General features: G+C 35.1%; 1 protein-coding gene across 9 annotated transcripts in view; it reads left to right on the top strand.

The window, feature by feature from the left end:
- Window positions 1-12,529, top strand: part of MARCHF1 (E3 ubiquitin-protein ligase MARCHF1) — a 224,396-nt gene that overhangs the window by 135,279 nt on the left and 76,588 nt on the right. For 6 of the 9 annotated variants that reach the window (XM_074541200.1, XM_074541201.1, XM_014266550.3 and 3 more), the window contains one exon: window positions 4,805-4,944. The exons of the other annotated variants lie outside the window; for them this stretch is intronic. In XM_074541200.1, coding sequence (XP_074397301.1) covers window positions 4,843-4,944 — 102 coding nt within the window. In that variant the 5' untranslated portion in view covers window positions 4,805-4,842. The remainder of the gene's footprint in view (window positions 1-4,804; window positions 4,945-12,529) is intronic. 9 annotated transcript variants of the gene reach the window in all.

The following is a 12,529-nucleotide window of genomic DNA, read 5'->3' as shown; positions in this document are numbered from 1 at the left end:
AACCTTTATTGGGCTTTTTACAAAAAAGTTACTTCTCTGTCTTCTTATTGTACTTCATTAGTGAGCTCTGCCTGATGCAAAGTGGATTTGATTTTACGGCATAAATATACCCTCCTTCTTCTGTAAATAAATCACATAAGAATGGGAAGAAACCTTAAGAAATAACTTTTAATTTTTTATAAGCAGAACAAAATCTATTAAAGACTTACTGTAACTTCTTATGCCCTGTTCGTTTGGATAATTGCATTCATAGCTTCATGAGGTGGTTAATGCTTTAGCTTCATTTGTATTTTTTGCATTTTAACATTTTCTGCTATTTCTGTATCTTCCCTGAAGAGTTTTCATCCTCCAAGTGCTGGATATGGTCTATCAGGTGTATTTGCCAGTCATGTCTTTATTGTTGATTGAAGCTTTGATTTAAGCTACTTGGCAGTCATGTATGGCTAAATATATGCAAACTCACAAAGCAAAAACATCTACTTTGTTCTTGTTCTCAACTCCATGTTTGTGTCAAGGCTGTTGTCCTTCCTACTTGGGAATCTGATGCATCTGAAATTTCCATGGAGAGGTCCTGAAGGATCGTGTGGGAGGGGTTAGGCACCCTTTCACTGCTCACCTGTAGCAGTGGCAAATGCAATTCCATTGCTTTTTGAAGGTCTGAGGAAAATTCAACAGAGATGTTTAACCTTGGATGAGCAAAGCATTCCCTTGAAGAGTAGCTGTGATATTGACAGCAAGAGCCTTTTAGGCAACAAATTCATACTTGAGGATGGAATAGAGGTTGCTCATAAAAGTAGTTCAAAAACTGCATCAGGAAATACAGATGTTTATGCAGTATCTAAATGTGTAAAAGATGGGGGTTTCTTAAATATTAAATCAGTTTCCATAAATATACATTTCTCAGCATTTTCTTCTCGAAATCTTCACAAATGCAAAATGGCATAATTACAATGCAAAAAAATTTACCATGGGGAACAAACCCTATTGGTGTTTTTCTAAAGAGCCTTGAATGATTTAAAATTGCTTTCTACTTTACAAAAGAGGTACACTTCCTTGTGGGGGAAAAAAAGGAGTAGGACTATGAAGGCAAACATACCCACAAATTTTAAATTGTTAGTAACCCAAAAGACTATTTTCTTTGAAAACATTTAGAGCTTTCTTGTCATGCTTTGGACATAGTAGTTATGGAGTGTTTAAACAAAGCAATATTAGCTGCAATAATTTTTGTAGCAGTCATCTTAAATTTATTTATTTTCAGTGATTGAATTGTTGGAATCGATAAATGAAATATGCATCCTTAGTTGTGACAAAAAAAATCAAAGTCTTAAAGGACTAAGGACAACTTAAAATACATACTAGCAGTATAAGAGAAAAGAACAAATCAACAAAGGCTGGATTTAGTTAGAAATAATTCTACGGTTAATTATGGTACAGGACCATCAAAGTAATTTCTTTAAAGAAAATTGATTAGATAATATAGGTATTCTTGAATAATATGCTGTATTTGGCAGTTTACAAACTTAAACTATAAGTTCTGGAAAACTTGGTTATAATGTAATGTCTAATACTCTAGAGAGGGGCTCTGATTCTGCAGCGGTTTTGAAAGAGCTACATAGCTAAGTTAAATGACAGCTCTATTTTGTCTTTACAGGTAGGGAAAGGCATTTAGATGTGCATAATTGCGTTTACTCTTCCAGTAGTGCCCTAGAAGCACTTTTGAAAACAGTCATTAATAAACATGACATGTTTGAATTCAGAATCTTGCCTACACTTAATGCAGAGGTGTCTGATTGTGTATATCCAGTAACTATACAAGCAAGCTGGTACCATTATAGTCTTGATTGGTGCCATCATTCTAGGTGTCACCTTAATGATTCTTGTGCGTGTGTGCTTGTTTTCTGTTGGTCTCTGCATTGTTTTTAATGAGGCTAGAAGATTAGGTATTTTATTAGGTATTATACAGGTACTTTAGGGTTGCTGCAGATATCAGTCAGGAAGATAAGACTTCTCTAGCCTGATGGCCTTTCATGCTATTTTAATTTGATGCTGGACTCAAAAAATTAGTCCTCTGTTTGGAGGGGCAGAAGGTCCTCAGCTCTTCTGAGGATTATATATTTTGCCTTTAAATTATGAAAATTTTACAGGTAGTTGACATTTGTATGTGGAAAGTAATTTTTTTCCCCCCGAATTAAAAGAACCACTGGTGAATCACCATAGCACTGAGATATTACACTGAAACACTGAAAATAAAAACCAGTACCTGTACAACTGTTGACACAATCACATATATTCTAATGTGAATTTATTTATTTTTTTAATATAGAAGTAATTTTAAAACCTGAGGTTGAGCTTCTTATAGGCAGAAAGTTTTAGTGTCATTATGTTGTTATGCTATAGCTACACTGGATTGTCCCTGTGAAACACAGCAGTTGTAGGATAATAACTGGCTGGTTAAGAAAAGCCAGTGGCTTACTTGTGACACAGAAATAGCAGAAACTGTCAGAGATTTCTCTTGCATCCAGCCCTTCAATTAATGGTTTTATCCAAATTAGCATAATTGATTAGAAATCACAGCTTGGCAAGACTCAGGCAAGAGATAGATAATGAATAACAGTGGCTGTATTTATCTTCGCAGAGCTCAGCAGTCAAGGCTATTTGTATTTCAGTATTCCTGTAGCTCTGCTCCTGGAATATTTTGGTGGTGTGCCAAATCATGCAGCTGGACAAATACCGTCACTTTGATTACTGTTGGGAATCTTTGAACACAGAGAACAAAACTTAGCTTAGCTAAAGAACAGTGTGTTTTGTGTTCAATTTCCTGCTGTTCTGTGATAGCGGTTAGATTCTGGTAAGGACTGAAAATCATAACTTTTGTTACCTGAATCTGACTATGCCCCTGAATTAAGCATGTAATTTCTTTTCTCTTGCTAGATTTGTGACTTTTTTTTAGCAATATTATGCTTTTATTTCAAACAAGTGGCTAATTTTAAATACATCATCCTTAACCTCTCTTTTTTTTTTAGCATTGATATTGTACAACATGGACAATAATTGTGTGTCCCTTTGCTTGGCTAACTTAAAAGTAAAAATTTTCTCACCTTAAAAATATGAATAAAGTAATTCTATTTTTTTAACAAGTCTAGAGATGATGAATTCAGATTGTTTTCAGGAAACTTCTTTATGGTGGTTCTTCAGGTGTATGAGCAAGAGCAAAATGTTTCTTTCAGTTATGATCTGGGCAGTGGCAGTCATTTTGATTGCTCAGAGCAAAAAAAGAATTGCAAATCTTCCAAAGGGTTCTGCACACCAAAGAGACCAGAATAGGAGTGTACCTATAGTCAAATGATTTCTTGTCTTCGTGAGCACAGGCAGTATAGAAAGGATTGATTGATCTCTTACTGAGTATGCTTTTTTATCTCACATTGAGATTCAAAGGGACCAAAAATTGAAAAAAAAAATCACCTGATCTGTTGTCTCACTCACATAATCATCTCCAGTGCAATAAAGCTAATGCTAATTTCCACTTATTCCTTTCAGTTACGTGGGGAATACAGCTTTGTGCATTTCATACTTGGAAAACTATATATTAATGGTTAAGTGTGGAAAAGGTAGAGCCTATTCAGGAAGAGGTTGTAGTTTGTCAGACTCAGAACCTGGAAAGATAAAATCTGCTGTAAATATATGCATAATTTGTGTCCTGCATGGAGATGTATGGCAGAAACAATAAACTTAAGTTACAAGTGCATAATATTCAATGATGCTGCATAGTGCCATGGGAGGTCTTCAGCATTATTGTATTTTTTTTTCCATTATTTTCCAGTTTTATTCAGTCTAGTGCTACCCTTATTTGGAGTACTAGGCACTCAGTCTGGTAGGTTAATCTTCCTGTTTATTATGTTTCATGATTCAGAAATAACAGAATAACACATTTTAAATTACAGTATGTTATAAACAACCAGATTAGAAATTGCTTCAGATGTTGAGAATAAAATTGTTCTAAGTTGTTTTTTGTAATTAATTAGTGAAGTTTTGCACCGAATTCCTCCGTTGCCAACTTCACTTGGGAAGAAACAGATTGCGAGATTTTAAACATACTTATGAGGGTTTCTTACACTTAATAGCATCCCCTACTAGTGCTGCATTTCCAGAATGTGGTAGTGTTATTTACAAGGTATTTTGTTATTGTTTCAAACTAGAAGTAAATTCAGAGGCAATTTGTAGTTGGCGCAGAGCATTTATTTCTGGTGTGCCTGCATTAGTTTTTGCTATTTACAACACATCCTAGCATAGCACTTCAAGATGAGCCAGGTATTCTGGAGTGTCTGGGCATGGGTACATACAGGTTTGTGTGTTTTCACACTGTTTATTTTGTATCTAGTATTTGCTGCTGATTTAGGACTGTTTCTCCTTATTTCAGTGAATGTGGGGGTTTGTATCCAAATGCTATATAGTTTTTGGGATGGTGCTAGTCTCAGAGGTATTCTGTAGTAAAGCCCCTTTAAAATAACACTTTTAAAATTAAAGTTACAACATGAGGAAGATTTAACATGGAGAGAAGGCACTGTATTTGCTGACACAAAAATAGTATTAATGCATGTAAGGTGCTCTGAAAATGCATGACTCTTTTCTAACCTTTATGGTTTAGCACTTTGGAATAATTTAGAAAAACATGTTCTTTTAAAAATATGTTTTACTAGCTTGTTCAGCTATAACTTAAAAAGCTGTTTTAAAAGGCATGCATCCAGAGACTTGCACACAATGAATTCAAAGTGTCAATGTTTCAGGGAATCTAAATTATTTTCAGAATTTCAGAAATTGAGAAGGGATAAGTGGAAGGAGAAAATGTTGGGCTGGTGCCAAGCGATAGCTCGTAACCCTCACAGACTTCCAAACAGCACAAGAACACCCGAGGTCTCAGGTGATGCTTCACATAACTCTACTTTGGTGAGTCAGAAGTTGCATTTTGTGACAGTGGCATGCTCAGAACTTGAGGTGTTAAATTTATTTTTAAAATTGTACTGTTTGCCATTGCTTGCATTTCCTCCATGTGTGAAACCCTTTGATATAACATCTGTTTGCTCTTTCAGTTTGCTTTTCTTTGGTCTCTTATGTAATGCATGGTTCTTTCTGACTTGCATGCTGTGTCTATAAACAAGTATCGATGTTTTGTGAATGGTGAAGTGTTTAAGCAGGAGATGACTGAGTATGGGTCACTTAATTCTTTGTGATCCTAATCAGTGCAATGGCATTTGGTCTCTGATGAATACAGCTGGACATAATCTGAAGGCACCTCATTTACCCTTTGTTCCTGCCTGTAACAGGAACAAAGTGTCATGTACCTAAACTTGTGGCAGACAGCTGGATTTTAAAATTATCTTCATATATAAACATGCTGTTGCAAGAGATGGTTGAGTTTCTGCATGCAAAGGTATTGATAGTAGATGTTCAGGCAATGTCAAGTTGACAGTTTACATGGTGGAGTTAAACTGTATCATGTGAAACTGAATAAAGTGACTCATTGTTAAGAATTTTAATCCTGCAGTTTTTGTTCATTGAAATAAAGCCACTTACATCAGTAGACCTGGTCAGGTGAGTAAGAACTGGTTCTTGTATGTAAAGGCTTCCAACTGCCCTGTCTCTAAGAGGAAAAATTGTCTGCTTGTTTTATTTCAACTGACATTTTCAGGCTGCAGCAAGACTATATATCCAGTTCAATATGCCTGCTCCAATTTCATTAATGAGTGTTAGATAGGCACTGTATTTCCCTATCCTTAGAAACAGGAGTGATCAGGAAATACTGCCCTGCAGTTCTTGAAACATGGACAGGGTGACAACTAAGCTAAAAGGTGAATAATTGTTCCTATCCACTGAAGAAATGTGCTAGTCCAAATGAAGAGACAGTGGTCTGCTTGAAAGCTGTTGAAGTTTTGGGGAAATAAAGCCCTTAATTAATGTGGCAAAATTGTCATGTTCAGTGGTAAATTGTATAGAATGTAAGTTTCTGCTATAGAAGAGAACACAAAAAGACAGCAGTTTTTACTGCAAAGTTTATAGTTTTATATATATTTTAGAATATTGTTATAGCTCACTTTCCTCTAGAATGCTTTACTTTAAGAGAAATAAAAGGAAATTAAAAATCAATGATTCTATGAAAAAAGATGCCAAGTATATTATTCCACATTTAATTACTACTGCTATTTTATTTTAAAATTTTATTTAATTGCTTTTACTATTTAGCTATTAATAGTAACAGGAGGTAGCTATTACGGAATTGGGATATGTGGAAATTTGCACATTTTGATTTCTGCTTGACTGCTAGTCAACATTTAATTTGTTTTGATATTCATGAGATAAGCATTCCAATCTACCAGATGGGATTTAGAACTGTTAAAATGGAAATGCAGTTCAGAACTGGTGAATCCATAGACTTAGCATCTTTTAACCCTATTAATATTAAAACTTGTTCAAAAATAAGCTTGCATGTAGACTGAAGTGTGTGAGAAAGCCAGAAAAATAAACTACTGGGGACAATATTGTGTGTCGTTTAATATCATGATTGGCTGTAGAACAATAATCCTCACAACAGGAAATAAAACAGTAATGTCTCTTGAGGCCTGCCAAGCTTTCCTTTCATTTTCTTTGCTTCCCACTCTCTTAACCATGACTTCTTCTATCCCTCACATCTGAAGAAAATTATATTCAGTATAAGCTTTTGCTGGCAATATCTTTCCAATTTGTAGGATGTTGACTGAAAATCCTTTTTTTCACTTGTGAACATTTTTAGTCTGAAATTTTGTTTGGAATCAATTTTGATTTTGCTTAGTAGTCATTACCTTTTCAGTATTGAAAATTTTTCTGGCTGGTCTTGAGTGAAGATAGAGTTTAGTGCTGGAAACTGAAAAATAATGAAACAGCAGAAAATGAAGAATATAGTAAATTGTTCTAAGTGTACAAAGCCACTTGTAATGAGCTATTCAAGCCCCTTCTTTCCAATTAAACTTCATTTTTCAGTGCATTACAGCTCCTCTGTGGACCTGATTCCCTCAGTATGGGTTTTTTTGGTGAGTCTTGTGCCCATGTTAGTCTGTGTTATGAAGACACAGCTCTTTGCTTCCTTATTCTGTAGGTGACAAGTCTGGGTTGGGAAAGAAGCAAAGTGGAATGTAGACTGCATCTTTTTTTGACCTCTGCCATATGCTTTTGTGTACACTTCTGATGCAGCAGAATGTCTTCTTTATTTCTGAATTTCAGCTAAGGCGTTGAAAAATACTTTCCATTTAAAAGTAAACCCCAAAGTGGGCATTTCACAATGCCACTTTTCCGAGGGAAAATCATCTGGAAGTGGCAGACAATTCTCATTAATTTTTTTCACAGAATCCTAGAATACCAGGATGGAAGCAATCTCAAGGATCATCTGGTCCAACCTTTCTTGGCATAAGCACCAAATAGTCAAGATGACACAGCACCATGTCCTGCTCAGTCTTAAAAATATCAAGTGTTGGGGAATCCAGCACCTTACCTTTGGGGATTATTTCAATGGCTCATTGTTGTCATTGCAGAATATTTTCCTCTTGTGTCTAATCAGAGTGTGCCCAGCTTGTACCCATTACTTGTATTTTGCTTCTAACTCCTTGTAAAAGGGAGTCTCCGTTTTCTTTGCAGCCACCCTTGAAATCCTGAAATGTGATGATAATGGATATCTCTCCTAAGCTTTCCTTTCTCAAGGCTGAACAAGCCCAGTTCTCTCAGCCTTTCCCTGTGTGGCAGGAATTCCATTCCCAGTCCACTTTTATGGAAAGAAATATTTTTCTCTCTGTGAAAAACAGAAGGGAGCTTGCGGAGCGGGAAGCAGGTTATGATCATTAAGAAATTGCTTTTTTCATTAGGCAAGTAAATGGAACACTGAACAGCAGTGAAGAAAAAATACAGAAGAATTAAGCTTATGAAAACACTGGAATGTATTTAAAGAGTTTAATAAAAGGAGTTGCCTCATTTCATTTTATTTGATGTTAAGATGTTCTCGCTTCATCCAAATCAAATAAATTCTGAAATATTTTAGCAGAATTCAACTAAGGCATCTTGGAAACATTTTTTTGTTACTGTTGTCAACTTAATTATAATAATACTCCCAAGCTTTATCACCTTAGTCTACTTCATTTGAAGTTTAAAACCTTTCATTCAGTTTTAGATGGCACTCTAGATTCTTGATTCTGAGCACACCTTGAAAATTTTGAATCATTCTGTCATCAAAGGAGGCATAAGTTCTGAAAAAATACTGTTTAATATTGTAGATTGTGAATTTGGGGGATTGTATTGATAGTTTCAGATTCGCAGTGAGTAAATATTTTTTTATATTTAAAACAATTTCATGTAGTTACTTAACTTGCTGTAGTAGAACATAAACCTGGAATTGACTTTGCTTCTCTGATAGCTAGAGATCATCTCGTTATCAAGCTGAATTTATTATCCATTTGTTTCTGTATACATTGTTTCTAAACTTTGAAGAGGCATCCTTTGTAATGTTCATCATATTTTGAGAGACCTGTAATACAACATTGCCTTTTTGTCATAGTTTCCATATTCCCATGTGTATCTTAAAAGGTCTTCTTTATTCCTGCTCCAGTTTGAACAGGAATGACCAGTTATGCACAGTATTCCAGATCAAACTTTCTGTTCCTAACAATTCTAACATTATTGCCTGTCCAGTAGCACATTTATCATACCACATAGATTTGGCATCACTTTATTGATACTTTTTTGTAGCTACAATTTTAGTTTTGAGATCAAACATCTAGACTATGTTGAATTATAATACATGAAACCTGTATAAATTCAAATTATTAATGTTCTTCTTTCCTTACTGTTCACCAGGCAATATGCAAACTCATCTCTTTTTCATTTTTCCCTTTCTCCGATGTTTCTAAAATTGGGGAAAGAATAGTAATGTTTTTTCCTTTACTTGAAAAGAATCTAGATCTTGAAAACTCATAATTTTATGCAATAGTATTTGCCAGGTTTTTGTCTTCTGAAAAGATAATGGATATAATTGAAAATAAGAAATTTAAAATTATTTCTTCGTTAATCACTCTGTGCTGACAGTGTCTATTTATACTGTGATTCTGTAAGCATATGTATATGTGGTGGGTTCAAATGATTTTGATGTGAATATGTAAATATGTATTAACATTGATTAAGCAATTTGCCTAGAAGCACTTCTGTGTCCAACTGTGTTTGCAGAATGGCTAGTGTTTCTCCGGGTCCTAGCTCAAAATCTGAGCATTTATTATAATCTATGTTCCCAATTGTTATTTGCAGCCTCTTCTGCATAGGGCATGGGCTGGTCCTTAATTCAGTACATCATGTGAAACAAACGGAGCTAATGGCACAAGAGCATGTACTTAGTGCTGAATTGTAGCCATTAGTATAATCTGCTTTTCCCTGTTGTATTCCCAACCAGAATTGTAGGTGAATATCTGTGGAACTATAGTCAGGTGAGTAACTAGGTAATTTGTGTTTCTGTATGCAAATGAAATTTAGAAGCCATGACAAATGATCAAGCATCTGATTTAACTCTAAGGAAGGATTTCTTTTTATGTGAGGAAATGATGCCATCTGCTTCTCCAAGAGAAAGTAAAATGTGATTATGAATGATCTGTTTGACACAGGTAGATCCCATATTGCCACATCTGATTTTGACTAAGCAAGCTAATAGCAGACAACAGTCATTCTGAAATATGATTAAACAAACAAGGAAAAGTGGGGGCTTTGTGGGGGATTTTGCTGTTCACCCTGACAACTCAGCCCCTCCACAGCTGCTTTCTCACTTGATCAGTGGGATGGGGAAGAGAAGCAGAGGGGAAAGATGAGAAAGATAAGAGGGTTGAGATAAAGACAGTTTAATAGGCAAGGCAAAAGCCACACATGAAAGTAAAGTAAGGAATTTATCTATCCGCTGCTTCCCGTGGGCAGTCACATGTTCAGCCATCTCCAGGAAAGCTGGGCTCCATCATGTGTAACGGTTATTTGGGAAGAAAAATGCCACTCTGAATGTTTCTGCTTCCTCCTCCTCCTCCTCCTTGTTTCAGATTTATATGCTGAGCATGACACCACAGAACATGATTTATCCCTTTGGTCAATTGGGATCATTTGGCTATGTCCCCTCCCAACTCCTTGTGCAACCCCAGTCTCCTCGCTGGTAGGGTGGGGTAAGGAGCAGAAATGTTCTTGGATGTAAGCCTTGCTTAGCAAAAAATGAAGCAGCCCTGAGTTACTAACACTGTTTCCTGCAAAAACTGAAAGTGTAGCCCCATGCGAGCTGCGATGATCAAATTTAACTCTATTCCAGCCAAAACCAGTAGAGGTTCTCCTCCAATGATGATAAAGCAAGTATCTGGGATTTAACTGTAAGTTTTTGCTAACTATGTGAGATTCTAATAGTGTAAGAATGATTTATCACTAAATGATCTTTAAAGGTCCCATCTAGCCCTAACCATTCCTTGTATCTGGGATCTTTATCTAAACACCCAAACTTAATTTCAGAATAAGAAGGAGTTCTTCATCTGAGTTTGAAGTGTTTAGCTGCCTGATTTTCATCAAGATAATGTAATTCCTTGAAAATATTGTGAAATAGGGTACATCTAAGTTTCCTTTTATACTACAAGCCTTGAACTGTTAATCTGACAGGGAGTGATGAGATGTTTAAGATCTGTATTTTAATTTGTTATAAGAAAACCATGTAATTTAAAACTCAAAAACTAGATGTGAGAAAAGAGTAATTATCTAAGAATGTGGAGTTTTCTTCCAAATTATCATCTTATTTCTATAACTATTAAGTAGATTTTATGAATAAGGCTGCAGAACCAGCTAGAAGATCCACAATACCATACCTACAAAGGTCTCTATAAACTGATTAAAAAAATATGGTAGTGACATTAATATAATAGCCAAACAATGTGTACATGTGAGTAAAACTATGGAAGAGAGATTATGCAGAGAAATGTAATTTTAAAAGGTGTAGAATTGTTCATAAGTATAATAAATGATATGATTTCCCTAAGTATCTGTTCATGGAAAAGTTATGAAAACTGCTCCTTGTGCTGTAGGTGTTCCACATCCTTCTGCACAGTGCAGCATGCTGCCCAGCAGGGCAATTGTTTTAACAATGTATTGCTTTACAATTTACAGGATTAGCCTAAGCTGGCAGTGGCCTCAGGAGCCATGGCACCCCAGGCCAATCTTGTTGATTTTCCTTATATTTAAACCAATTAGCAGTTGTAACCTTGGTTACCGTCACCTTCTACGTTCTCACTGTGAATGTGATACATAGCGAGGATGTAAAGTTGTTAAGAGCTCATTTGTGCTCCTTTTCTATGCATACATAAACAATTAGAGCAGGGTAGATGTGGGCAAAAGTTTTTGGGTAAGTTTCCACCAGTGTCACTTCATTATTTATGACTGACGAAGATATGGTCAAGTTTTTACATATTTGAACGGTGATTTCAGTTAGACTTCCTCTATGGCAGGCTTAAAATGACAATCCTCACTTAAAGAATTTTCATTTTGCCTTTTCTAACCAAAAACAGAGGCTTAGAAAATTAATGGTATTTTGAATTTGTATGCACAAAAATAACTTTAATATTGAGGAAAAAAGAAAAGCTTATCTGAATGCTGGATTCAATAATGCAATAAAGTTGAAATATTGTCATTATCATTATTAATATTACTGTTGTTATACTTCTATGTTTTATTTGGCTTTATAACTCAAATTATATTTCAGGTTTTTTAGCTGTTAGGTTTCTGCATTTATTATCAGTGAAATTTGCAATAGAATATTTTTCTCTAGATAAAATTACTATAAAAAGACATTGACATAAAATGTGTTAAATTTCTGTGTCACTGTTTGAATAGGTTGTATTTAACTCTTTATTTTCCCCAGAATATTTCATGCATCTAGTGTCTCACAGCAACATGTGCCCATAAAATTGCTTCAAATCTATTTCATATAAATTATTCATAATTTGTTTCCTTTTTGTATAATTGAAGCTGCCATTAATCTTTCACCTGGGGAAAAGGAGCATTCATTTCAATGTAGAATTTAACACCTATTAATTTTTTAGCTTTGAGGATGAGAGCTGTGTCTGACTACATTAGACGATTTCCCATAACTTTTGACTGAAAGTTCAATAAATTATTTATCTAGAAATTTTTCATATGTTCATAAAAGTCTTATATTTGAAGTATGTAAAACTTCAGGTTATGTGATGTAGTGTTACAGATACTGAAACAAGAGGGAATTGCCAGATGACCATTTAGTTTCTATCTGGCAAATGAGTTCTTGAAAATGAGAAAATCAGACAGGGCCAAGTAATTAACCTAAGTTTTTTATAAGGTGAAATTGAGTTATTCTCATTCAGTGAAGCCTTCAGTCCCATCATTAAGTGAGCACACACACCATAGTGGGAAAGTCAAGATGATAGGAAGCATCAGAGTTATTACCATTATTGCCAGAGTAATACCAGCAAGGAAAGCT

Source organism: Zonotrichia albicollis, chromosome 5, assembly GCF_047830755.1.
Source record: "Zonotrichia albicollis isolate bZonAlb1 chromosome 5, bZonAlb1.hap1, whole genome shotgun sequence".
NCBI lineage: Eukaryota > Metazoa > Chordata > Aves > Passeriformes > Passerellidae > Zonotrichia > Zonotrichia albicollis.
The sequence above is the reverse complement of the archived record's forward strand: the minus strand, read 5'-3'. Positions and strand labels throughout refer to the sequence as shown.